This window comes from Paramormyrops kingsleyae, chromosome 1 (assembly GCF_048594095.1).
Source record: "Paramormyrops kingsleyae isolate MSU_618 chromosome 1, PKINGS_0.4, whole genome shotgun sequence".
NCBI lineage: Eukaryota > Metazoa > Chordata > Actinopteri > Osteoglossiformes > Mormyridae > Paramormyrops > Paramormyrops kingsleyae.
In genome coordinates, this window is record NC_132797.1 from 7,181,113 (window position 1) to 7,207,694 (window position 26,582).

Here is a 26,582-nt window from a genome sequence, read left to right on the forward strand (position 1 = left end):
CCCATGGCCACTTTACATCCCTGCGGGGGAGCCACTGTTTTGCCGTTGAGAAACCTGTATATCCTGCCGATCCAGTAAACACACGCACATGTAAATACTTAATGATTTTTTTATATTTGTGCTCCTAAACATCTCTGCTGGTCCCCTTCCTGTAGTAACGCGAGTGTGACTCTCCGTACGGTAACAAGTGATCACCCGGCCTTCCCAGCCTGCCGCGTCTGCTCCCTTCCATAAAGCGCGTCCCACGCACACACACACACACACTCAGAAGCGCACACAGATGCCAGCGGCAGCCACTGCTCCTTTTGAAGACCATCACCATAACAACGGCTTCGCACGTCTCAGGGAAAAAAAAAACCCCGAGCAAATCTCCATCACTCTCCCCGCACGCCTGCCGAGCGAGAGAGGCTCATCGCGCGATGTCCGTCCGTCAGCGTGGAGCGAGTACCGTCTCCGCCCGTGGACGGTGACCGTCTCGGGGAGGGAGGGAGGGGGTGCCAGCGACGACCGTAGGATGCTCGAGTCCCGCCGCGGCGACGCGGGGCAGAACATCGCAGCTCATGGTGAGTGCGAGAGGGTCGCCCTGCGTGCGGGGGTGCCGGGGGGGCGACGGGGAGGAATTACATAACTTCTCTGCTGTAGTATAACGGTGGGAACGCTGATGGTTTTACTTGTGGATCCAGGTTTTTACTGAGCTCCTCATGGTCTAAGCGGAGGGTTTTTCTGTTGGTTCATCATTCGCCATCGATGATTTTTCTTAAACAGCGATTAGGCGTCAGAGCTAAAGTGCAGAAGAAGTGCGGAGTTACTGCTCTTGAGGGTATCGACTGCGCCATGGTCGCTGATATCAGGGCTGGGATTTGTGGCTGCAGAGCACGGTGGCAGAGCTAACGGCAGAGTCTCTTGCTAACACCAGTGCAGTGACTGATGCCCGGGTCATTGTGGAGGAAGGACTTCAATTAGGAAAATCGCTGCCTATGGGGCCAGAATAGTGGGGCAGACTGTAGGTACCTGTACTCTCCTGGGGGGTACTGCCCTCCCTCCTGCCTCTTTAAAGAGGCAGAAGAGTCAGAGACAGGGGTCTCTAGGGATGGGGTAGTACAGCACCCCCTCCTTGATGGGCATGCTTCTTTGGTGGGTGATGAAGGACTCTTGATTCCGCTCTTGTACCTTTGAGGAAGTTATTCAGCCAGAATGACTCCGGTAAAATGCCAGCTGCTATTAAAGGGGCGTAATTGTTCTGCCAAGAGGTCAGGCTGCCGTCCCGAGTGACTCCAAGCAGCTGCACACCCGCCCTCTTGTGCCCCCTTGTTATTCCAAACACCGTCGTCTTTGTCCCGACTCCAGGGTGATCGATATCTGCTCTGATTTATTACCTCGGGAGACGAGCACAGCGATGGGTAAACTTCAGGCTGACATCGTCCATGAGAAAACCACTCTGCTTCACTGCCAATGACCTCACTAGCCTCCCATGCCTCCGATATTGGTGCCTCGAGTCGGGGATGTCCGAATTGTCTTATCTCACACTTCCATGTTACCCAGCCCTCCACGTATTGGCAAGTCTCTTGAGGTGTGAAGTGAGTTATGTGCAGGAGAGCAGCATTACGCCACACTGCATCAGTTATGAGTGGAGGGCACCACGGCGACATCACCGCGACGGGGACGCGGAGCATTGATCGGAGACGATGTGAAAAGGCAACCCGCACTGGCCGTGGAGAGGCCCTCGAGGTGCTCGCCCTCTCCCACTTCTGCTCACGGATCCTGCTCGCTCCTCTCCTCCCCAGGCAAACCTGAAGAAGTTCATGGAATATGTGCAGCAGAGGAACGTCGAGAAGGTCTCCAAGTTCCTGGAGAAAGGGCTCGATCCTAATTTCCAGGACCCAGAGACAGGAGGTAAGGCGTCTCCCCTGAGCCGGTCGCCTCCTCCCAGCAGGGAGCTTGTTAGAGCCAGCATAGACCAGGACCCCTGGCAGCCCCTCCGGGGGTTGTCCTCTGAAACTGCCTGTCACCAACAGGGCCATCTAAACATATTTTCCTTCATCTGAGGGATGAGCTAGGCCCCATGTGGCTGAGAGAGACAACAGGCTGGACTAGGCTGAGGGAGAAGGTCGGGTAATCAGGTGGATAGAAAGGGTGGTACTGTGTGTGGCTCATGCCTCCCTCCAGCATGACTTATATCAGCTGTATAATTATAAATTTATATTTCTGATTTCCGTGCCCCCTGTCCCCTGTCCCAGTGCAGTAAATTCACGGGGTGGTACTTTCATCCACTGCTCGGTCAGCCGTATTGTTCAGTTTTTGCCGCCCAGGGGGGTCTAAAGCCAGCATCCACCTGCTGTTTTGCGTAATTTAAGATGAGGAGATGCAGTCAAGGCTCGGCTCGGCTCACTGGACTCTGCGCCCCGCCCTGCCGTCCGCCCCACCCTGCCCTGCCGTCCGCCCCACCCTGCACTGCCGGGCCACTGCGTCAGGAGGCAGAGAGCTTTGATGAAAGCACTCCGGTGTTTATTCACTCCTTTGTTTGGAAACTCATTAGCGACGACCTTTCGTCTCGGGGAAAAGGTCCTGCGTGGGTGGGCTGTCAGCCGGGATGGGGAGGCCCAGTTCCGCTTGGGCCGCATCATGAGCATCGGAAGTCCTTGGGCTGAAGTAACACTTAGTTGGAGCTGTCCAGAAACAGCCAGCCGACAGGACTGATCCCAGCCCCTCACTTCACAGCATCTGACACAGAAGCAGTGCCGGTCACCCCAGTAGACGACATGGGTGGCCACCTAGGATGCCATATATTGAGGGAGCCCCAGCTTAGCCAGCCTGTTTGTCTCCCTACATGCTCCGCAAGCTGAAGGGGGCACCGGCAGTGAAGCCTGCCTGAAGGAGGGGGTGGGGGAAACTGGCCTCGGGCTCCACATGGGGTTCGACCAGCACTGGTCAGGTGGGGTAGGCTTCCTAAAACAGGGATGTAGAAGTCCTAATATGTGCCTGGGCAAAATCACAGAATGTTCACTCAGGCTTTGGTCTGGGGCATCCAGTTTAACTTGTGGGTTGGGCTGGTTTGCCAGGGAAAAGTGGATGTTTGTGGAATTAGCTCAGGCCATCTTCTCTGAGGGTGAATAACGCTAATGCTTACAGAGTAGCTTAAGGTTGTGCTTAAGGTTGTCCGGGCGAATCTGGTCCATTTGTTCTGCTAGGGATGGGTTTTTGTTCACAATCCTTGTTCGCATATGAGTTTTACTGGATCGACTGGGTTTTCACTGGTTATGATGCGAAAAAAACAGAAGCTTTTTAAGTAATCTAAACAACTTTTTGCAGTAACTTTGTTAGGTAACGTGATGTAGGGAAGACAGAATGGGACTTTCTGAGGTCAAGTTGGCGGCATCTCACCCCAGCTCACACAGATCCCTACCGGTTAGGGAAACTGGTTTATAGCTGGTTTAAACCAGTCTGAACCAGAAGAGCCATGTATCTCAGCTGCCAGCATCCTTGTCTTGTTTGAAGCCCCTCCCAAACGCAAGCCTTGAAGGAAGTGCACCATCCTTGTCTTGTTTGAAGCCCCTCCCAAACGCAAGCCTTGAAGGAAGTGCACCATCCTTGTCTTGTTTGAAGCCCCTCCCAAACGCAAGCCTTGAAGGAAGTGCACCACCGGCACAGACACCTCCATCTCAGATGAGAGTGACGGCCAGAGACCAGCCCTGCACTGGCAAATGATGCAATTTGACATCAGCAAGCTGAAAGTCTCGTGCCTTATTCATTAGTTATTTTGTTTGTTAATTAAGGTCTTTTCCGGTAATCTGTGGATGTGTGCCGGATTTGTTTGGGGTTACAGGGGATATTGCCTTGTCTTTCTCTCACTGCGTGTGGAGGGGAGTGGGCTTGCATTGGTTTTATGGAGTCAGGGTGTCAGGGGGTCTCTCTCTGTGACAGACTCCTGCTCCATGGTGAGTCCGGTCTTTGTGTGTATGTGCGTATGCAGAATCTCCCCTAACCATGGCAGCCCAGCTGGACGGCTGTGCAGAGCTGATCAAGGTGTTGAAGAATGGTGGCGCTCACCTGGACTTCAGGACCCGGGATGGCATAACGGCCCTGCACAAGGCTGTGAGGAGCAAGAACCACACAGCCCTCATTGTGAGTGAGATGGGCTCAAACAAATCATACAGCCCACACAGCTCGTATAGCTCACACAGCTGAGTCAGCTCACAGAGCTCATGCAGCGCACACAGCTCATGCTGTTCACATAGCTCACACAGCTAAGACAGCTCACAGAGCCCATACAGCTCACACAGCCCATGCAGTTCATATAACTGAGGCAACTCATAGAACTCATACAGCTCACACAGCTGAGAGAGCTCACAGTGCTCATACAACTCACACAGCTGAGAAAGCTCACAGAGCTCACATGACTCATACAGCTCACAGAGCTCGTGTAGCTCACAGAGCTCATGCATTTCACACAGTTCACACAGCTGGGACAGCTCACAGAGCTCATACAGGTCACACTGCTCACACAGCTGAGACAGCTCACAGATCTCACATGACTCACAGAGCTCGTACAGCTCACAGAGCTCATGCAGCTCACACAGATCATGCATCTCACAGCTCGTACAGCTCACAGAGCTCATGCAGCTCACACAGATCATGCATATCACACAGCTCGTACAGCTCACAGAGCTCATGTAGCTCACACAGCTTATACAGCTGAGACAGCTCACACAGCTCAAACAGCTGACACAGATCATGCAGCTCAAGAAACATAAACAGAGGATGAAATGCTTGGTGTGTTGTTTTTTTAGAGGTAATTAAAAAAATCCGACATTGCCTTAAAATATGCATTTTGCCTCAGGGGACATGCTGAAAATGGTTTGTTTGTCCCCACTGGGTTAGGAAAACCAGACACAGATCAACCTGCAGTTCTTTAATGGAAGGCTTGCTTTCCTCTGACGTGAGCTGTCCCAGTGTCTCATGCATGGTTATACAGCACTCTGGCCACATTCCAATTCTGATACATGCTCTCCTGTTGCTTGGATGTAGCGACACCCCATAATATTAATGCCAGCCCACCCAATCTGTTGATGTTCCCGTCGTATCTTCTTCTTTAAACTCCTTTTCTCGCTTTTTTTACTCACATTTTTTGGTAAAACGTTAGCATTGGGTGTTGAGGCGCCCCCCCCCCCCCCCGCCCCCCCATTTTGACACACAATGAGGCGGATCCTCTGCCAGCGCATCTCATCTCGGAGGCGTTTGGTGCAGCTGAGACCCTCAACAGCTGTGTCCCACCCACCCTCTCGCATGCCGATGGTATCCCTGTGACCCAGCTGTGCACTTAAGGATGCTCATTCACTCTCATTCCCCCATCCTGCATTCCCCTGTTTGGGGGTAAGGGTGGCCAGTCCGGCTTACCGGTACCATCCTCCTAGAAGTGTAGCTGAGCTTCAGTGTCCCCGGCAGACGCTGCTGGACCTGGGCGCGTCCCCAGACTACAAGGACAGCCGGGGCCTGAGTCCACTATACCACAGCTCCATGGTGGGGGGAGACCCCTACTGCTGCGAGCTGCTGCTGCATGACCACGCGCAGCTGGGCTGCATGGACGAGAACGGCTGGCAGGAGATCCACCAGGTAGGAGGCTGGCGGCTTGCTCCGGTGGGGGTTAGAGATTAGGGGTTAGGGTTAGAGATTAGGGTTAGGGTTAGAGATTAGGGGTTAGGCATTAGGGCTTTAGTCAGGAGTTAGACATTAGGCATTAAGGGGTAGGAATTCGTGGTTAGGGTTTTGGGGTTAAGGATTACAGGTCAAGCGTTACAGTTTTGGGGTCAGATTTTATTGATGTATTGGTAATTAGTGGCTAGGATGTATGGGTTGGTGGTTAGTGTTTGCGATTTATGGTTTGGGGTAGGGCTGCACGATTCTGAAAAAAATGTGAATCACGGTTTTTTCTTTTGCTTAGATTTCAGATCACGATTTTATATAACGATTTTTTTCCTCAAATGTAAACAGTTATTACACTCATTAAACTGCAAAAGGAAACACAACAAAATATGATTGTGCCAAACATATGATTGATCCAGGACCGGCATATCAGCTTCTGACAACAAAAAGGAAACGCTCAATTGGCCGTTCACTTAGGGTAACCAAAACAGACTTGTCTAGGAATGATTTAAATGGCAAGGATGAAAATGATTCTGATTGTCTCGGAGAATGCATGCAGCGCTCATGCAAAAGCAGCGGAGGTAAAACTTTAAACTGATTTTTAAACATCTAAACTAAATAATCTTGAAAATGAGTAGTAATTAAAACTGCAAAACTTAATAATTTTTTTTCCTATGGCAGAGTAAAAATGTTTTAGGGAAACCTAAACTCCCTCCTCACGCTATATTGTCTGTACCGATTTGAAGGAAAGAAAAGGCCTGATCTTAATCTAGCTGCCTGGCAAAGTTAAAATTGCACATCCAGAACATGTGCTGTAGGTATTAATATCGCACATTGTCCAGCTCTATAATATACTACAGCCATTTTTCGAATTCAGTACAAAAAAAACCATCTCGCATTGTGATGTCATTCAGAACCAGTACCAGATTTTACACCAGTGGAAAACCAACACCTTGAAGTACTGTACTTTTGGTACTTTATTGAAGTACCAAAAGTAGGGTACCTAGTACAGTGGAAATGCGCCCTTTAAAGAGTATTCAGAATTATGGGACACTTGAGACTCTCTGGGGAAAAGTAAGAGCACTAGTCTTGATCCAGCTGATGTAATACAAGGTAGAAGAACCGTTGTAATTAGAAATGAGATCGCATAGAGGTCCTAGTTAGGGGATAGGGATTAGTGGTTAGGGCTTTAGGGTATGAGGGCTGAATTAGTGCAGGAGTCCAGATGAATGGCCCAAGCTTATCTAGACTGAAAAGTGCTACTTCCTGTGATCTTGTGATCTCCATCCCAAGGGGCACCCATGACAGGCGGCTGACAAACATGGCTAAGAATGCCACCAAGGAGACAAAATCCCCTGGAGACAATTTGGTGATGCGGAGTTCAAAATTCCAGGCAGTTAGGGGTCTGTGATCAGAGAGAAACCCTGTAGGACTCCTTCAGTGCAGTGGCCGTATTTGAGATAGGTGTGTGATCCCCGGGGTTTCCAGACCCCACCACGCAAGGGAAGATGGATGGGAGGGGCTAGTGGGTGTGGCCATGCAGATCACAGTGATCCATGTCCCCCTGAAATCCGAGTCGGATCGAGAGGAGCACACTGGTTCACAAATAAATTAATTCACTTTTTAGCAGCATTTTTCATTGTCAGGATAGGACACAATAGTTAATAGGGGAGGCATATTGAATAATGTGCCGTATAATGGAAGCTTTGATGGGCTGAGCTATGATTTTCATTTTAGCTGTAATGCACGGGCTGAGAGTGTAAAAAAACAGAATGGCTATGATTGTATAGGGTGCCTGAGAAAAGGAGATTATTCCTAATAATGGCTTTTCCAATGAATAGTGGGACTGCGGCTTCCAGGAGGGAAAGAGGCCCTTCATACGGAACCCGTCTATGTCCCTGGGGAGACTCAGAGAGGGCAGAGTGGGTGGGTTCATTTATAATGGAAGGCCTCCCACATGATTGACTCATATGCTGACTTCGGGTGGGTGGGGGGCTGACAGTTACTGTCACACAGTGGCTCCGGAGTGTCAGCTCTCACACGCACACCCAACCCAGCTCCTTGAGAGGTCAAGCACAAGGCAAAGGTCACAGAAAGCGCATGTGCTTGTTAGTGAGCTTCTTCGGCTGCCCCGCCCATGACGTGAGCGTTTTGTCGCCCCCTGCAGGCCTGCCGCCATGGCCACGTGCAGCACCTGGAGCACCTACTGTTCTACGGGGCGGACATGAGCGCACAGAACGCGTCGGGGAACACGGCACTGCATGTCTGCGCCCTCTACAATCAGGTAGGTGAACCCCCCCCCCCCCGCCATCTCTCTCTAACACTTGTGTCTCTGCTTTGACCTGCTTTGACCTGTTCCCACCTTCTGACTGGGTCATGCTGTTTGCTGCACACCTTTGATCGCAGCACATGCCCTGACATCCCGTATCGCTGCAACACCCCCCCCCCCACACACACACACACATCAGAAACCTGAGTGTCTCTTAATCTCCGGCCACCTGAAATATTAAGTGGTGATGAGTTAACATCCTCTGCTTGGCTTTAACAGCTGAAATTTCTTTCCTATGCGCTCCGCTCGTTAAATCGCGTAATTAATTAGCGCTGGGCCTCGTGCCCCTGCCACCTCATGACGAACTCGCCCCACCGGGATCCCCCGCCCAGTGTGCAGCTCTTCCCTCAAACGCCAGCCCCCCACCTCGGCGTCTCTGAGCGCATAGGGTGTCTGTCATGATGTGTGGTCATTCGATATCTCTTCTGAACGCTAGTTGATTGGTGGAAATTGGTGGAATTTTTTGACAACTATGTCAAAATGGTCATGGCCAGCAAGTCAGAAGGCAGCGCGTGTTACAGGAACAAAGTAGCTCTTTCTGTGATCACAGCCCGTGTCTATATTTTGCTTCATGTTTGAAATCTGTGTATGGTCAGCATACACAAGAGGACATCACAGTCACATGTGGGCACTGAACCAATCAGAATCCGGAAATGCTTGTGCTTACCCCCACGCCCCTCCTCTTACAGATCGAAGCTCCTGGGTCACATGACCTGGTTTGCCGATTTGGCCACTTTATGGATTCTGTGCTTGCATGGCTGTGGAGGGGGTTGGAATCTGACCTGCTTTGTTGATCCAGGCCCGGTTTCGCTCCCAGTGAGGTGCAATTCTGGCTGTGTCTGCCATTCATGTTCATAATGACTGCTGACATGCTGAAGGTGGGGAGAGGGGTGGGGGGGAGGCTGAAGCTCTGGCTCATGCAACCCTAGCCTACCCCCCCCTCCCCCCACACTTGCTGCTGGTGCCCGCATTCTCTCTGGCACGTGGAGGGAGATTCTGGCAGAGGTCTGGCAGTGGCGTGGTATGAGTCATACTGCTTTCCTGCTGGGTAAATATTTAGCGTTCCAAGGTAATGGTGCATGTTCACGACAATGGAAACAAGCGCAAGTCCCCACTTTGCATTTCCCCGGCAAACCATGCCAAACGCTTCCTCTTCCCGGGTCTGTGCTTTATCCTGGTGTATAAACTCTAAATGGATGTAAAACCCCAAGTCCCAGTGAAATAGGATGTCATGCTGCATCTTCCTCAGATGCCAGTGTAACAACTGGACACAGCTTAAACCAGTCATATCCTTCTTAAAGACTCAGGGACAGATTTCACTGGTTAACCCTGCAGGGGACTGAAATCCCGCTGCTCATCTGCACGATCCCCCATTGACAGGAGCAGTTATCACTGATCATAATCGCTTTTCAGGCTTCTGGAGAGAATCCACTGTGAGGCCTGCATTCCGGAAGCGTCCGTCAAAGTCCTCGCAGCTTTTAGAGATGGCTGTTTAACTTCTGAGAGAATTCAAAGAGACAGGGCATTGTCTGAACTGCCACCCCCCAGAAATGACAACATCTGATTGAGAGCATCACTATGGGGCCCATGGAGTGTTTGGGGGGAAATTAGTTTTGGGGGGGGGGGGGGGGGTGGCTGCTGCAGTGAGGAGATCAGGCATTGATCATGGCTCAGTGGGGCTGGGGGGGGGGCTCACATTATGTCAGCCATCGACCTGCCAAATCAATGGTCACTCCGGCTCTGTGAATAAACACACGGGGAGTGTAATCAGGGCGGCTGGGGGAGTGGGGGTGGGTGTGAGCACCTCCGGGGGGGCCTGCTTCCCTTCCCTCCGCTGTCTGCCAGCGTGGGCCCCCTCTCTCCACCTGAACGCCGCGTTCAGCTGCTGCTACAGGCACGGGAGACTGGGCCTGACTGTCAATGAGCCCGCTGTCTGCTAGCGGAGCTGAGGCATGCTGGGATACGCAGAGTGGATTCCCCAATCGGGTGCGGACAGAATCGGTGCTCTCAAAGCGCCCTTTTGTCCCATCACAGATGGAGCTGTGTCCCAAAGGCGGTGCCTCCTGCTCACTGGGCTGTAATATACTGGGTGATTTCGCTCAATTTTTATACTGTGAGGGTTTCAGCTCGGTGGCATCTTATATAAAACTTCCCGGGGAGACTTGGCCATTACCTACACTACTCTAATGACGGCACCCAGGATATGCGGCACACTGAACTGTAACTGGAAGATGGTGTTATTTAGAAACATGACAAGCATCTCCCCGTATGCAAAGTGATCCTTGCTTTGGGTGGCATTACCCTTTAGACCAGCAGTGCAAAATAAATTAATCCAGCCAAAGACTCAAAGGTCACAATGGGAATGAAGCTTGAATTTAGCCAATTTGAACTTATAAGAGCAAATATTTAATATTATGATCCTTGTGATGTCTTTCTTGCTTAAAAATCGCTTTTGTTAAAAAAAAAGAAGGGTTTTAGCACATGTTGGTGTCTGTGTAAAGTTGCCCTGGAGTGTTTCTCAGGACACAAAGGGAAAGAAAATTGGACGCTGTGTGGAGTAATTGTGGTTTTGATAACAGCTGAAGTGAACTTCAGTGCCATTCAGTGCCACATCCTGTGCTTTGTCTCCCCCTGGTGGACATATTCCTTTAACTGCGGATACAGTACTTTTTCAACCAAAGATCTAACCACAACATCTGAAGCCTTTCCCAAGCCAACGCATTCACCCTGACTGAATACACTTTGGCGACTTTTATAACTCGTACAATGTGAACTTATTACAGAAATATAACATTTTTGGTTATAAAATGTCAATTGTTCAAAACTACAAATACATTCCCTATTGCTTAAGAATGTCACAAACACACTTTATTTGCCATTTGCACAAGTACAGGTACATTGGAATGCTTCTCTTCGCTGACCGATCTTGCTCTCCGTAGCTTAGGGGGGTGCAGGGTCAGCTGGGGGTAAGGGCTTTGCTCAAGGGCCCACACACATGTAACTGATCTGCCGAGGCGATCTTCTGCTCACAAGCACAGACACATAGCCCACTGAGCCACTCGCCAAACCCCATCATAGCAATATGATTTATTCAGTATCTTTGTATATTCCTAAATCGAGTTTCTGCGTGCTGCAGCGTAACCGCATAACGCCACGCATGACAGTTTTGCCTAAGCCTGAACATGGAGCGGGACTCGCCCCAGCATTGGTAAAACCATGCCGCTACGTCCCGATCCTCACTCGTGCCAGTGTAGCGCACATGGTCCCGTGATTAAAAATGTCTACATGTCTAATGATAGGGCTCATCTTTTTATCACGGAAAACTTTCACTGGTAATTGTTATTAGATTGTTTTCTGTTATTTGTGTTTCATAGGGAATTAGACAAATGTTGACATTGTTTGTCCACAATAAAATGAAAATAATTATAGCATACATTTTGCTGTGAATTGACGTGTTTATATTTCTATGGTTTTCTAAACAGTGTGTTTTTAAAATGCTAGAGACAATGCGTGATTCATTAGGGTAAGTCATTTTCAGAAGTGTTAATTTTTCATTGTTTAATTGTGGAACAGATTTTTGGTGAGTAGTTTCATTTTTGTGTTCCTCGTTAGCCGTTGTCTTTAATTTTGACCACAAGGGGGTGCTGTTAGCATTTGATAGCGCCGACTTTGCGGCTTCCCAGCGCTGCTTTAGCGTACGCTAGCTACGCGAACGCTAAAGCTGGTCGTCTAAGGCCAAGTGGATTTAATAAAATTTCAGTCGTCTTCAGTTTCAGTCTGACTATCATACCAACTGCATGATCCACCTTCCAGTGCAGTGAGTGAAAATACCTTTTTAAGGAATGGTACAATTCACAGCTAAGAGACTGTTGCTCTGGGCAGTGAAAGCAGGAGCTGCTGTTAGGCGTTAAGTGGGGACCTGCCCTACTTTGTTCTGGTACCCTAGGCGAGATGCTGCTGTGGGGGGCGCTAAACAATTAGAAACATTTTTTAAAAATGACATGAAAAATTATATTAAAAACATTTCAATAGCAAAGAGTATCTGCCTGCTAACTAGGTAGCACACGTGTTTTGCAAGAAAAGCAGTGAAATATTAACACTAGTCTGCATGACTAATGTCACGGGACGCCACCAGAGATGTTTTGATTCTTTCAGTTGCTCTTTTGCGCCCCCTAGTCAAATGGCGCCATAGGCGATCGCTTATCGGCCGGCCCTGCGGTAACTAGTAGAAAATAGTCATCCAGAGTTATTCAGGACTCTGGCCTGTATTATTTTAGCCTTTATCGGTGAGTTCTGGAAGGCAGTGTGATCAGCATAAATGAAACTTCTTCAGTTCTGTACAGGGTACATTAGTACGGCATGTTCATTTGTTCTCTGTGCTCCCTTTAAACTGTGGAGCGGTGTCGCAGAGCCGGACGCCCGCTCTGAATAATCCCATCCAGACGCGCTTAATTCTGCCAGCACGGCGCCGGGGCCCCATCCGCACTGCATTTTGCACAATGCCCAGCTGAATCCGAGATCTCTTTAATTAAAAACTTGCAGATTGAGCATAAATCCCCCTACAGCCTCGGAGGAGGGAGGAGGATCCCGGCGACACGGGAATCGGAGGCGGTGGGGAGAGGGGGCCTGCAGAGCCCCCCCAGCTCAAGGAAAGGAAGCACCCCCTCCCCCTTTCACCATCAATATTCCACGCAGTGCGTCGGCTGGAATGCAGCCTTATCCTGATGCTGTGTGTGGACCGGGGCTTCCACGGCCCATACGGACTCCGCGTTACGGATGTGCTGCTGCAGCCCCACCTCGGCTATGGCTGAACCCTCAGACCCCGAGACGCAGTTCCCCGCTGCCCGGAGCGGATTAACCGCCATCTGCTGACGCGGAGGCCGTCTAGCACCAGCCTCCTGCTCGCACATTCCTGCATCATCCTAATATCGGTCGGCTCATTCCTCCCATACCCCCCAGAATGTTCTGCAGCGCCCTTGGCCCGCCCAGATTGGCTCGTGGCACCGGCACACGACCCTGCATCCACAGCTTTTATCCTCCCCTTTTTCCGACACGATGGGCCATGGCTAACGGACGTCACCATGCCCCATTAAAGCTAATAACGGTGTTGTCTCAGTGCGGCATCTGCTTCTGGGCCGCCATGCCACCTGGGCTTGTAAACATCGTGTTTGTCCGGCCCAGGATTCCGGACACGAGTTTCGCTTTATATACATCGGGAACATGGGAATTCTTACTCACAGCATCCAGTCAGTAACGTATGACATGTGCCAGAAACAGAGTGCACAAATCAAAACAAAGGAACCTCAGGGGTATATATTTAAGCAATACATATTAAATAAATCGAAGCATAAACAGAATATATAGCTGGGCACAGTATAAATATATCAATTAAATATAAAAATAACAGAAATGGCTCAAATAGGAATAGTGAAGTTCACTGGGCAAAATATGGCTCAGTGCAGTGAAGTGTACTGTGCTTTAATGAGGTGGCAGTGTGATTGCTCTGTATTTAGTTGAACTGCAGAGGGGAAAGCAGCCCGCTGCCTTTAGGGGGCAGTACCCCAAGGTGAGAGTCCATCTGCCTCAGTCTCTGGCCACTGGCATCAGTCACACGCCTCTCCACAGCTCGGTGGATCTCACAACACCTGTGGAAGCATTTTCTCAAGGCTCTCATGGTTCTGTCAACTTCCAGGTTTTTTTTTGGTTCTGTTGGGCTCCCACCTGTGAGTTTGGGGGGGGGGGGGTCCTCTCCTTGGTCTGGTCACAGGAGGTCGTACATGAAGGCTTTGGGTCAGTACCATATTCCAGAAGAAAATGCTCTCATAGCAACTTGTTGGCCAGATGTCCAGATACCTGTATGGTGTGATGGAATGTGTGATGCCTGCCAGTTCTGGAGGACAGATCTGGTTTTTGCGTACAGTGGCCTCTTCCCTTCATTTGCAGAATCACGCCTGTCCTCTAAAATTCTGTCATAACATGACAGCCCGGGGGTTTAAATGGGGAATTAAGTATTATGTGGAGAAATGACATCTTCAATGTCGTTTCATCCAGAGAACTGACGGATTCACTTTGTCTTCATTTTTTTAGGATAGCTGTGCCAGAGTTCTGCTGTTCCGGGGAGCAAATAAAGAAATTAAGAACTACAACAGTCAGACAGCATTCCAGGTAAGGAGAAGATCGCTTGTTTCACCTTCAGTCCTGATAGCGACGGGAGGTGCTCGCTGAGCTCTGTGATCTCCTCCAGGCCAGGTGGAAGGACACCTCCCACTTTACTGCACTTAAACGGCAATTACAGGACTCATTTCACACCGGAGGTATGAGGTAACCTAACCAGTTATCTCATTGGCAGTTCACAGGCGTCACAGGAAGGGGGCGCCGACACCTTGATCCGCTCCACCCTCAACCTCTTTTACGCCTTTACTGAACTCATCTGAGAGTAAAACTTACTGCATGCGGTACTAGACTGCCACTGGGGGGTGCTAGAGAGCACAGTTTTAGTCTTACTCCGTGCTTTAAACTGTAGCTCCAGATACAGTTTATCGTAGACCTGTGCCCAGGTAGGATTTTTTGTACCCAAATACCCTAATTCGAGGGATTATCCCAGAACTTGTGGATGTGCCGCCACTGATAGTGGGAGGCGTTTGGTGATTTGGGACTCACCCCGGGGGCCGTAATGGTAATAAATCCAGGCCGTTTCTGCCCCTGGCAGAGTGCCTGCGTGGCCTGCAGATGGTCTCGGTGCTCGTCGGTGATCCTTCATAAGAGTCACTCTGCTGTATTACGACGCCTACCGCTGAGGAGCATCTTGCAGCCGATTCCATCCCCCCCCCCCCCGCCGATGCTGACACGCTACAGAAATCACATAGAGGTTACTGGCACCTGTACTAGAGCTGACCTGGATTTGGCATTTGCATTTTCACAGAGGAAAACAGAAGACCGACATGGTTTAAAGAAACAGACACTTTATTCAGCCATTAACCCAAAGGAGCACTGCTCAACAACGTATATCTGGGGTATAAAGAAGTCTTCCTCTGTAAAAATGTTTTGCATGCTAATGATACAGTGATGGGCCCATGGTTTCCTGTGCAATGCATTATGGTCCAGGGTTTGACTAAGCGTCATGAAGAAGGTAGAGTGAAAAGGTACACTCACCTCACTGCATGGCTGAGAGGGACTCTTGTCAGCCCCGCTACTGCTCCTCCTCCCACAGATCTCCCTTGAAAGTAGCCGGCAGCTGCGATGCAGAGATGCTTAGGTACGGACGTCTCTTAGGAGAAGGTGTGGGGAGTTAAGATGCAGCCTGGCATCCTGTCACAGAGCGGTGTCTTTCAGAGATGTGGCTTGATGACTAAATAGGCCTCTGGAGTAGAAGTTCATTGTTAAATCAGTACCTGATCCTGCCTCATGTGGGCAAATTTAGCCTGATTTATTTGCCAAAAGGGCAGGAGCACTTGATAGGGTAAGTGGACAGAGCAAATAGGAAAATCATCTGAGAGCTGTTGTAGATGTGTCTTTAATGAAGCATGGACAACATTGGGAGATGAATCGACCCCTGGTGAGGCAGCAGGAGCAGAGGGACATTTTCTGAGAGAGAGGAGAGGTTCCTGACCTTCAGAGAAGGCGGAGAGATTCATCACCTCCAGAGATAGAGGAGATGTTCCTGACCTTCAGAGAGGAAGGAGAGGTTCCTGACTTCCATAGAGGGAGGAGAGATTTATGAGCTCCAGATTGGGAGGAGAGATTCCTAACCTCCAGAGATGGAGGAGATCTTCCTGACCTCCAGAGTGGGAGGAGAGATTCCTAACCTCCAGAGGGATGAGAGGTTCCTGACCTCCATAGAGGGAAGAGAGGTTTATGTGCTCCAGACAGTGAGGAGAGGTTTATGAGCTCCAGAGAGGGATGAAAGGTTCCTGACCTCTATAGAAGGAGGAAAGGTCAATGAGCTTCAAAAAGAGAGGGTAGAGAGGTTTATGACCTCTAAGTTGGAGGAGAGGGTCACATCCTCTGAGATGGAGTAGCAGGTCATATCCCATCAGATCAGAACTGCATCCTGAACTGAGCTTTTTACACTAACAGGCGGCTGGACAGGGAGCCTCGAGGTCAGTCGGATTGAGTTGTGACACCTTCAGACTCCCATAATGCAATGGGGGTTTAGTAGGAACCATACAGGCCGTAGTTAAATCCTGTGAAGGGAAAAGCCCGCCTGGTGAGAGACTAGGAACAGAATGTGCTGGTACTGCTCCTTTCATCAGGGCTGGAAGCGAAGATCCACCAAATCGAACGTCTAAAAGTAAACTCATATAAATCTCTTCTTCAACCTGCATTCAGCTTTACAAATAGACATCAGATCACAGTGTTAGTCGTTAGGTCTGGGGGGCGGGGAGGGGGGGCAGGGGCTGGGTGCAGAACTTGGAGATAATTAAACAAAGATGGAATTTAATCTCCTGACTGTTCAATACCGACTGCAGACGTGTAACTCCTGGCTTTATGATTTCAGATCTGTTTTTCATGAGGCTGTTTAGGTCGATTTCAAAGGCAGTTCCCCGAGAAGCAGTCTGATATTGCTATATATCATATTGCATATATATCACATGCGATGACCTGTGCTCCAGGAACCAGAACGTGCCTCAGAAAGGATGGAATTTTGATGAGCTTTTCTCCGGGATGGTTGTGAGCAAGGAGGCGGCGTGGGAGGGTGTTGGGGGACGATGTTGATGGCTGTAAGGCTGTTCATTCAGCCTCTAAACCGAGCACTTTGCTGGATCACCGGCAGGGCTGGACTGGGATTAAAAATCAACCCAGGACTTTGTGCAGTAAGTTCCGCCCCTGGTATGGTTTGTTGACTGGGGGGTCCCCTCAATGAATTTTCCCGATGGCCAGTCCAGCTCTGATCTCTGGAAGCATGTCTGAGCAGTGGGCCCTCAGATTTGACTAAGCTGTCATACCGCTGGCGTGTTTTTGGAGGGTCAGTGTAATCGCACAGCGTGGCGATGACATGGCGGCACACAGGGCAGGGTGTCACTGCGGTGGCGGTATTGGAAAGACGTGCAGCAGAGTCTCAGCTCCCCAGGGACAGGGTGGCCTATAACCCCCCCCCCCCCCCGCTGCTCGTCACCCACTCAGCCAAGCTGATGATATGTTTGTGGGTCTTGCAATTAGAATATTAATAATTTCTTTAAAATGGAAAAGAACATTTATCAGAGCTAAGTAATATTTATTAAATAAGTAAGTTTATTGTATTCATTCTCCCACCGCCAGCACATGTACGAGTCATGAACCTTTGATTCTCTGTTAACTCCGGGGTTCCCTTTTGTGGTTGTATTCATGCAGGTGGCCATAATCGCTGGGAATTTCGACCTGGCCGAGATCATAAAGATCCACAAAGTATCAGATGTAGGTAAGTCAACAGCGGCCTTGAGTATGAATGGCTGTATATATCTCCATGACAACCGGGGCCCTGGTGCCGACCACTAAATTTAAAACAGGTTACGCTGCCCAATCTTGACCAACATTGTGTATTTTGGTATGGTCACAGAGTGGGATCGCTAGGGTTACTTAAACCCTGGCAGTGTTATTTTGAGTATGGCTAATAATCAAACTCACACTACTAGTTTTGCTCACCAAATACCCTAGATGGTGCTTCGCCAAGACCAGATGTCTTTTCACAGTCACTGGATTCACAGGCGTCTGCCTCTAATTGTAATCACGTTAAACATACTTTCCATGGTGATTTAGTTACTGAAAAACTTGCAGATAAACAGCTTTACAGTAAAAGTTGGAATGAGCTTGCTATTATTAGAAAATATGTTACAGGTACAGGACTTACCATGGAAACAGGTTGCCATGGAAATGGGTGGTTTTTGCTGTTTTGTGTGAATTTGAGGTTATAGACAGGATTTTTAAGTATAAATCCTTCACACTTTTGTCTGACTTTGGCTGTAATTTGATGGCCTTTGTTTTTAACTTATTGTCACCTTTGTCCTGGCAGCCCTTCACCGGCTGTCAGGTGACTGGCCGCTCCTCGCATGGATTCTCCTGCTAAGTTTAGGCAGTAAGAAGGAGCGAGCTGCAGCTGATTATGCAGCCTCATCAGCCTGACGCTCGGCCATCAGGATGGGTTCTCCTTCAGGTTCTCCACTGGCAGGCTTGATATTGCATCAGTGTCTTCAGGACAGATTCTGGTGCCATAATTTAGTGGCCTGCCGGCTGTGTATAGGGCCAGTTGTGCAGTGACAGAAGCACGTAAAGCTGTTATATCATGCCTAAGGTGTGTCTGTCGGGTTAGTCGCCATGTCTCGGGGCGAATGCAGTGGCACGAGGGCGTTACTGTAAAAAGGCAGCCCCTGCTGGGGGCCGTGTGGAAGCTCTGGGGTCTCCTTTAGACTGCAGTATCCTGCTCTTAGGTCTTCTTGAAAATGTGTGGTTTTGGGGTGATTCACAGCCCAGACAGGGAGCTGGAGCCCGCCCCCCCCCAAACCCAAACTCATCCCCACATCACGGGGTTCTGGTTGCTGTTTCATGCGGAGCAGGTCTTGTGGAAATGTTTAGGATGGACCAGGGTGCTGGGCTTTCCTGTTACTCTTTAGCATGAAAATTGACTCTGGTTGTCTTTGAAATGCTGGTGTTGGATGTCAGTGTCAATGGTAAACCATGAAAGTGCAGTGTTCTGTAGTGATTGTAGGGCATCAGGGGGTTTGAGGTATATAATTCCTGTGTTTAACACCCCCTCCTCATTGCCCCCCCAGTGCCTTTCAGGGAAACCCCGTCGTATACCAGCCGGCGACGGGCCACGGGCACCGGCACGCTGACGTCGCCGCGCTCGCTGCTGCGCTCCACCAGTGACAACAACCTGAACGCCGAGGGCCGGCCCGCCAACTCTCCGGCGCCGTCGCTGCGCAGCCTGCCCCCGCTGGCCGGGCCTCCGCCGCCGCCCCCCGACGTGGCCGACAGCAGCCTGCAGAGCACAGCCAGCTCCCGCAGCTCGCACTCCCGCTCACCATCCCTGCAGTGTGTGCAGGAGGAGGCCGACAAGCTCAGCCTCCCCCGACCCGGCCGAGGCCGCCTCAGGTAGATCCCATCACTCTATTGCTCTCTCCTCCTCAGTGCTTCTCTCTGCTCCTCTCTACTCCTTAGTTCTCTTTTCTGCTCCTCTCTCCTGCTTGGTGCTCCTCTCCATTTTCCTCTCCTCCTCGTTCCTTTCTCCATTTCCCTCCTCCTCAGTGCTCCTTTCTCCACTCCTGCTCTGTGCTTCTCCTTCATTTCCCCCCTCCTCACTGCTCCACTCTACTCCTCAGTGTTCCTCTCTGCTCCTTTCTTTTCCTCAGTGCTCCTCTGTCCTTTCCCCTTCTCTTTAGTGCTCCACTCTGTTCCTCTCTCCTTCTCAGTGCTCCTCTCTCCTTTCCCCTTCTCTTTAGTGCTCCACTCTGTTCCTCTCTCCTTCTCAGTGCTCCTCTTGCCTTTCCTCTTCTCCTCACATGTCCCCTTTCCTCAGTGCTCCCTAAGGATAGTGCTCCTTTCTGCTCCACTCACCTCCTATCTGCTTTTCTCTCCTTATCGGTGTTCCTCTCTCCTCCTCTCAGCTACTCTCAACTCACACATTATAATTTCTACTTTAACTCTTTCATTTAATTTCTCCTCATTTCCTTATTTAATTTCATTTCTCGTCATTCTACCTTGTCATCCCTGTGTGCCGTTCTGTGGTAGCCTCTCTCCAAAATGGCCGTCACCTTGTTGTTTAACCCACATGAGCTAGAGCACATCCTAAATGTGTCCCTGTGCCGGACGGGAATCATCACCAGGTCTGAAAGGGCAGCTTGTCCCCTTTGCCAAGTGAGTCATCGAGAGCCGTAGGATCCGCGTGCTGGCAGGGCGCCCCCTGCTGGGGGCAGGAGGGCAGCACCACTCTGCAGAGAGCACAGATGACAGCCCCCCCTAAGTTGCGAGAATGAGCACCAGATGGACACCTTTAATAATGATCACTGTGGAGAGCACAGCAGTTTGCTGGCAAAGGGCGGCTCAGCCTCCGTGTGGCACCGTTGACTGGCAGGCGGGGCAGCGGGCAGGGCGGTGCATGAGGTGCGCCGCTTCGGAAGGGAGGCCTGTTTCCATCCGCTAGGATATCCCACCGATGAAGGGAGTCCCTCTGGTATTTAAATGCCGGCACAGCGGGCATAAGGAACGGCCAGCAGACTGGAGATTTATCATCACGTCTCGGTGCTGACGTTCTGCATTCCAGAAGCTTCCCGTTGATTCCGTCGGCAGTCTCGGGCTGCTAGATCACACACCCATTTTACGTGAGTAAAAGGAAGCCAGCGGCCTGCCCATGTCTTCGGAATGTCGCCACTTGCCGGATGCAGAGACGCATTCCTGACAGCCACGGAACATTCCATTACAGAGCCAGATCAGCTGTGGTTCATTTATGCGGGACACCTGTCCGTCCGGGGTCGCTCTGCGGGATAATAAGGTGCTTATAAGACAGAGACGCCTGCGTTTTCCCTCCTTTGAAGTATTCAGTGTTTTTCAAGTGCCAGTGTACGTGCAAATGGTCACCGTGGCAACGAGTGAAGCCCCCATCATTCGATGTTGCGCCCTCTCTGTGTAATTATGTTCCAGATCTACGATAACGGGTTACACGGAAGCAGGCACTCAGATGCTCTGGAGATCTGTAAGACATCACCTTCCAAGAGGTGGCCGGTAGGCCCGGAGTGGCCATAACGATGTGTCCAACGCCGTCATCATGGCCCGGAGTGACATGCCATTGCCATGATGTGTATTAAGGCCCTGTAGTCAAGCCTTTCTCCTTCGAGGCAGAGCTGTTATAACAAGCTAGCAGGGACAGTATCCATCAGAGTGATGTGGGGGGGGGGTGCTCTTGGGGTGTCACAGGTAGAGCTCCAAGGTGGGATGAAAGGCAGGGATACTAGAGCAGGAACACGTCGTTGGCCGATGATCGACCATGGAAGCTGCAGAGCGTCAGTAATGGCCACAGAGTCATGGAAAAGCAGGCAGACACCGCATGACGTTGGGTCGCGTGTTGGGGTTGTGTTTCAGCCATGCATGTCCGGTCAGGCCTGCGTTTGGATCACAGTGGACGTCACCATGGGTTACGGACACGTGAGCTGCAGAAAGCCTCGGTCTTCCTGGTGTTTTATACGCACGGGGGGGTCCAGAGTCTCGTAGCCCAGAGCTTGAGAGGCGGCCATGTTTCAATAACCCTGTGTTTGGAAGACTGGCTTTTCATTGGAAACAGGACCCTTTGTAGAATAAGCCTCCGCTTTGTGGGGCATCTGTCTGTTCTCTCGGCTGTATCTTCTTATTTTTGAGGCGGTTTGAAAGCGCCCCCCACCCCCCGCTCTCCCCCTACTCCCCGTCCCATCTCTTGCCCCAGCCCCCCCACCTTGGCCGCACCCCCTCGCTTCCCCTGTAGCCCATTCTGTTGCTCCTTCTGTCAGTCGCTCCATTCCGGCTCGTTTTTAATTACGGCCACGGGGCCCTGCCGTCTGAAAGTGATGGCGCCCCTCCCCCTTGCTGCCACGGCGACCTGCCCCCCGGGTCCCCTGCCCGCTATCCGCCTGCCACCAGCTGTCCCCGCTTGCCCGCATCCAAATCGGGAGACTGTAAAAGTACCTCCTGCAGGGCCGTGTGTAATGTGGTGGGGGGTCGGTCTACACTCTCCAAAACGAAAGGGCCGCGTCAATCCAGCGATCGCTGTGCTTTACACTTATATAGAACTGAATTTCACACTGGCATTCATCTTACTGCTGCTTCCTCTGATCTCTAGTTATTTCCAATTTGGCATTTCTGCCACCAGATAATTCCTGGTTCAGCATTCCTCTCCTCTCCCATCATTCCTGGTTCAGCATTCCTCTCCTCTCCCATCATTCCTGGTTCAGCATTCCTCTCCTCTCCCATCATTCCTGGTTCAGCATTCTTCTGCTCTCGCATCGTTCCTGGTTCAGCATTCCTCTCCTCTCCCATCATTCCTGGTTCAGCATTCCTCTCCTCTCCCATCGTTCCTGGTTCAGCATTCCTCTCCTCTCCCATCATCCCTGGTTCAGCATTCCTCTCCTCTCCCATCATTCCTGGTTCAGCATTCCTCTCCGCTCCCATCATTCCTGGTTCAGCATTCCTCTCCTCTCCCATCATTCCTGGTTCAGCATTCCTCTCCTCTCCCATCATTCCTGGTTCAGCATTCCTCTCCTCTCCCATCATTCCTGGTTCAGCATTCCTCTCTGCTCCCATCATTCCTGGTTCAGCATTCCTCTCCTCTCCCATCATTCCTGGTTCAGCATTCCTCTCCGCTCCCATCATTCCTGGTCCGGCATTCCTCTGTTTTCGGATAATTCCTAGTTCGGCATAATATCTCTGTGCTTTGTCAGTTAATGCAATTTATTAGTCTGTTAATAGAACAGTTTTATTGTTTTTTGTTTTTTTTACTGTATAGAAGGTCATGTCCATTTAGATCCGGAAGCTCCTTTAAATGGGTGGGTAGCCCTAGGGCCTCGACTTGACCAGGGGTGACCTGAAGGCACTTCTCAGCTGCGCTGCACACTGGCGTATATTGCCCCCTACAGGCCTCGTCACCGCATCTTCAGCAGGGACTGACACAGGTGCTCTGACAGCATATCCATTTCAGGTTTGTGTGGAGTTTAAGTGCTGTGCCGGTCCCCACATAATATCTGAAGCAAATCTTGCAGCCCTAATGCGATATTGCTTGTGTTTGGCCTTTAGTACAAACATAAAAATGGCTTAAAAAGAAATATTTACACCTGTGGGGTTGCTGAGCGTGTTAAGCAGGGTGTTTATCTGCAGATGAGCCGTGCACCTTGGAACCACCGTCATCAGGAAGCTCTAGTGCGAGACATCACTGGGCAGGGATACAGCGGTCGGGCGATGATCTGCAAGTCTGGGGCTTCTCAGGAACACAGCAGATGGGGAGATGGGATAATCCTGTGAGTAGGGGGCGCCGAGCACGGTGGGCAGTGTGCAGAGGCGGACGGGAGCTGACCCGAGCTTCCAGAACCATCCCAGAACCAGAACTGTCCTTCTGCCAGGATCCAAGAAGGTAGTCTGTGAAAAACAGGAGGAGATTCTCGGCTGAAACGTTAGCGTCCCAGGAGTACAAGCCGCCTCAGTTTTGCAGTGGAGATAGTCGACTTAGTTATCCACGAGGGGCCGACTCCAGCAGAGCCTCCTTGGAGGAGAAAGCAGATGCACATGAGGGCGTGGAAGACCTGGCCCATCTGCGGCTCCTCCAAACATGCCTGATCGTGTACAAATAAAGAAGCTATTTGCACTCATTTCTGAAGCGAATCTCCTCCCAGGCCTGCGTGTCCTTTGATATTTTCAGCACCGTCTCAGGCAGGCTGACCGTGTCGACGGCAGACTGTCGAGGCGTGTCCTTCCCAGCATGCCCCAGCCTACGCTTAGGCGTCCCCTCCTCCCTAAAGCCGGCTTTCTGGCGAGAGGCCAGCACGTCTCTCCAGCATGGCGGCCCCATCATGGGGCCATCAGACCCTGAGATGTTCATTATCCGGGAGCTGCGTCTTAACAGCTCGTTTCATCACTGGCCTTGTTCTGTGCCGTGGGGGAGAGGATTCTGCACAGGTGTCTATCGGTACAGGTCCAGGTGCCTGGTGGCGTCTCTCTCGCCCTCTTTTGGGCCTTTCGGCTGCTGAAAGATACAATTACTACATTTGTTCATCCTTTAAAATAAGCATCTATGGATCTGGGTATGATTCGGGAGGCCTTGATAGTGTTGGAGATGGCTGCGTGTGTGTCAGTGACGCACTGTCGAAGCACACCGAGGGGGGGTCACGACCCCATCACAACCCAGACACCTTCTGGTTTTTGATCAGGCACAGCCTTACTGCTGAGGGCCACCTTCCACGCAGCTCTCGACCTCCGCTGCCGCCTCGTTGCCGTATCGGCCGGCCCAGGAATGCCATAAAGCAGCTTCCACAAAACCGAGGCTCGGAGCATCCTTTGGAGGACATAGCTGTCCGGTCATTTCCTGTAACCGCTTATTCAGTTCAGTTCAGTTCAGTTGAATTTAGTTTTATTTGTATAGTGCATTTTCACAACGTTACATTGTCTCTGAGCACTTTACGTTATTCCTACCCAAAGCCCCAGTGAGTAAAGCCCTAGAAGGACGAAACCTTGGGTGGAACCGGACTCAAAAGGGGAGCCCATCCTCCAGGGGCCAGCAGAGGAAGTCAAATGAACAAAGGGACAGGTCCCTTATTTATAGCATCCAAATTTTAAGATTTGAGTCAAAATCTGGATGTGAAGGCAGGCAGGCAGTGGTGTGGTTTCTGGTGGCAGGATAAATTTTCTCGTCTTATTTAGTCGAGGGTCCCCGGGATCCTGGAATGCTTTCTGGGGTGCAGAGGGCATAAGGTAGGGGACGTCCTGGACGGGAGGCATGTATTTTTATCATAAGAGAAACACAGAAACGGTGTTGTAAATGAAGCTGTGGCGCCCCCTGGTGACAGGTGCAAGGTTGCACCGCCTCTCATGCCATGTCTGCGGGACAGGAAGGTTAGGACAGGGCCCTAACCTTAAAACACAAGGGGGGGGTGGAATGAAAGGATTCTGGGATGTACTGAAGGCTGGGCTGGTGAGCAGGGAGGGTTCGGGTGATACAGTATACATCTCAGATGTCTGGGTCACTGCGTCTGATTGGTCCCCATCCCAGTCTCATGTTTTAAGCTCCTTCCCCCATAGTGTGTTTAGGTCATTTGCATCTGAAGCAGATTTCACATTGTACCACAGTCTTTCTTTTGACTCCCCTTAGAAGAGATAGTGAGCTTCTTACATAAGTGTGTGTATATTTCATAAGTATATAACACAGCCCATGGTAAAGTCATTTTCTTTACTCTTAGTTTTATTGATTTTTGTGTTTTTTTTTTTTTTTGCTTTTGCGAATTTGACTGCATCCCCCACAGATGTGTAACCTAAGCACCCTTCGGCCTCTCTGCCCCCAGTACCACAGTGTGTATGGATTTCCTGAAATCGGATGATGTTTGTTTTCCCTCTGAAGAAATCGCTGGCAAGTTCTAGTACAAAATTTCCATATAGAATTTCTTTCTGAGTACAGATGGATGGAAATAAAATATTAATTGCTGACCATAATGTCAGAGCGATGTGATTACACAGAAAGGGGGTCATGATTATTTGCATGCATTCTGGTCAGCAAGTACTGAAAATAATAATCCAGTTTTAAACAGAGGCCAGCAGGTCACCTGTAGAACAGCCAGTCTTTATCTGCCGGAAATATTGCGATCACCTTTAAACTGTGCCGGGATTGCAAATGCTTCATGCTTGATGGAAGAGTTTCACAGCACTCTGAGTGATCAGGCGAATGTGCCATCAGCACTCTAATGTGTTGTCTGGCTCAGTAGGTAAGGAGGCTGCATTTGTGATCGGAAGGTCATCGGTTCAAATCCCGACGTCGGCATGGTGATGTCATTGTTGGACCCTTGAGTGAGGTTCTTAACCCGCCAGTTGTTCTGGGGACAGGCTGACCGACCCTGTGAAAATGTAGGTCACTGTTGTAGAGGCTTGCGGGCAAGCAAGGAAGCAAGCGAGCCGAGCCTGGGATTCAGGCAAATGGGGTTTATTTCAAGCAGACAGGACAAAAACAAGCAGAACTGCACACAACGTCAATGACCGGACTGAGGAATACTGACTCAGACGCAGACTAGATACACAGGGTAGGTAGAAAACAATAGGCAACAGGTGATGACAATCGAGAATTGACATCAGGTAACGAGGTGGGCGTGGCACACAGGAGGATCGAATGAGCAGGTCATGACAGTCACTTTGGATAGAAGAACCTGTTAAATGTCAGGTACCTTTTTATGTTTTCTGCAACTTTGGCCTTTCTTCTAAATCTTGACCTGGTAAAAATGTTTCATAATAGCACTTGATTCAGTAAACCTGCCCAGTACTGGTTGAGTCAGATATTTGATACAAACAGACTCATTTCCTTAAGTTGCTCAGAACTTTCCTTATGGACTTTGGTCCGTGACATTTTTGCACTTGTGACTTTCGCTTTGGTTTCCCCGAGTCCGGCCATTCTCCTCCGACCTCTCTCATTAACTGGGTGTTTTCACCCACAGGACTGCTGCCGAATCTTTTTTGTTTATCACACTATCCTCCATAGACACTGCACTGAGTGAAAATCCCAGGAGGGCAGATGTTTCTGAGATGCTGGAACCAGCACGTCTGGCACCGACAATCATAACACGCTCTGAATCGCTTAGATCACGCATCTCGCCCATCCGAAAGCTCAGTCTGACAGGAAGTGAACCTCTGAGCCCTGTCTGTGATGTGGGTACTGAGTCAGAAACACACGATTCTCTGGCATAAACGAGCAGGTCTGCCAAAAAGTGTGATTGTATGCAAAAGAAAACAACGTCCACAGAAACATGAGTCTTTACCAGATTATTCAGAATGTTTCTTCATAAACATTTAAATAGTTTATTTGGCTGCTTTTTTTAATCATAATTTGTCGATTTTTGATGCTTCTCATAAGTACACAAATGTGTAGATTTAATTGATTTATTTTGAGTTATGACCGAAGATTAGAGTTAATTAAGCCTCCACTCCC

The 26,582-nt window shown here is 50.2% G+C and overlaps 1 protein-coding gene across 11 annotated transcripts in view; it reads left to right on the top strand.

Moving 5' to 3' along the window:
* Positions 1–26,582, top strand: part of shank3a (SH3 and multiple ankyrin repeat domains 3a) — a 189,710-nt gene that overhangs the window by 80,952 nt on the left and 82,176 nt on the right. For 10 of the 11 annotated variants that reach the window (XR_002837898.2, XR_002837899.2, XM_023808941.2 and 7 more), the window contains 7 exons: positions 1,785–1,893; positions 3,971–4,122; positions 5,443–5,610; positions 7,808–7,924; positions 14,057–14,134; positions 17,300–17,366; positions 18,715–19,036. Coding sequence is in view for 9 of the 11 variants with exons in the window: in XM_023808941.2 (XP_023664709.2) it covers positions 1,785–1,893; positions 3,971–4,122; positions 5,443–5,610; positions 7,808–7,924; positions 14,057–14,134; positions 17,300–17,366; positions 18,715–19,036 (1,013 nt within the window). In the remaining 2 variants the exon portion in view is untranslated. Of the gene's footprint in view, positions 1–507; positions 564–1,784; positions 1,894–3,970; positions 4,123–5,442; positions 5,611–7,807; positions 7,925–14,056; positions 14,135–17,299; positions 17,367–18,714; positions 19,037–26,582 lie in introns of those variants that run through there. The other variant, XM_023808949.2, reaches the window with a different exon arrangement.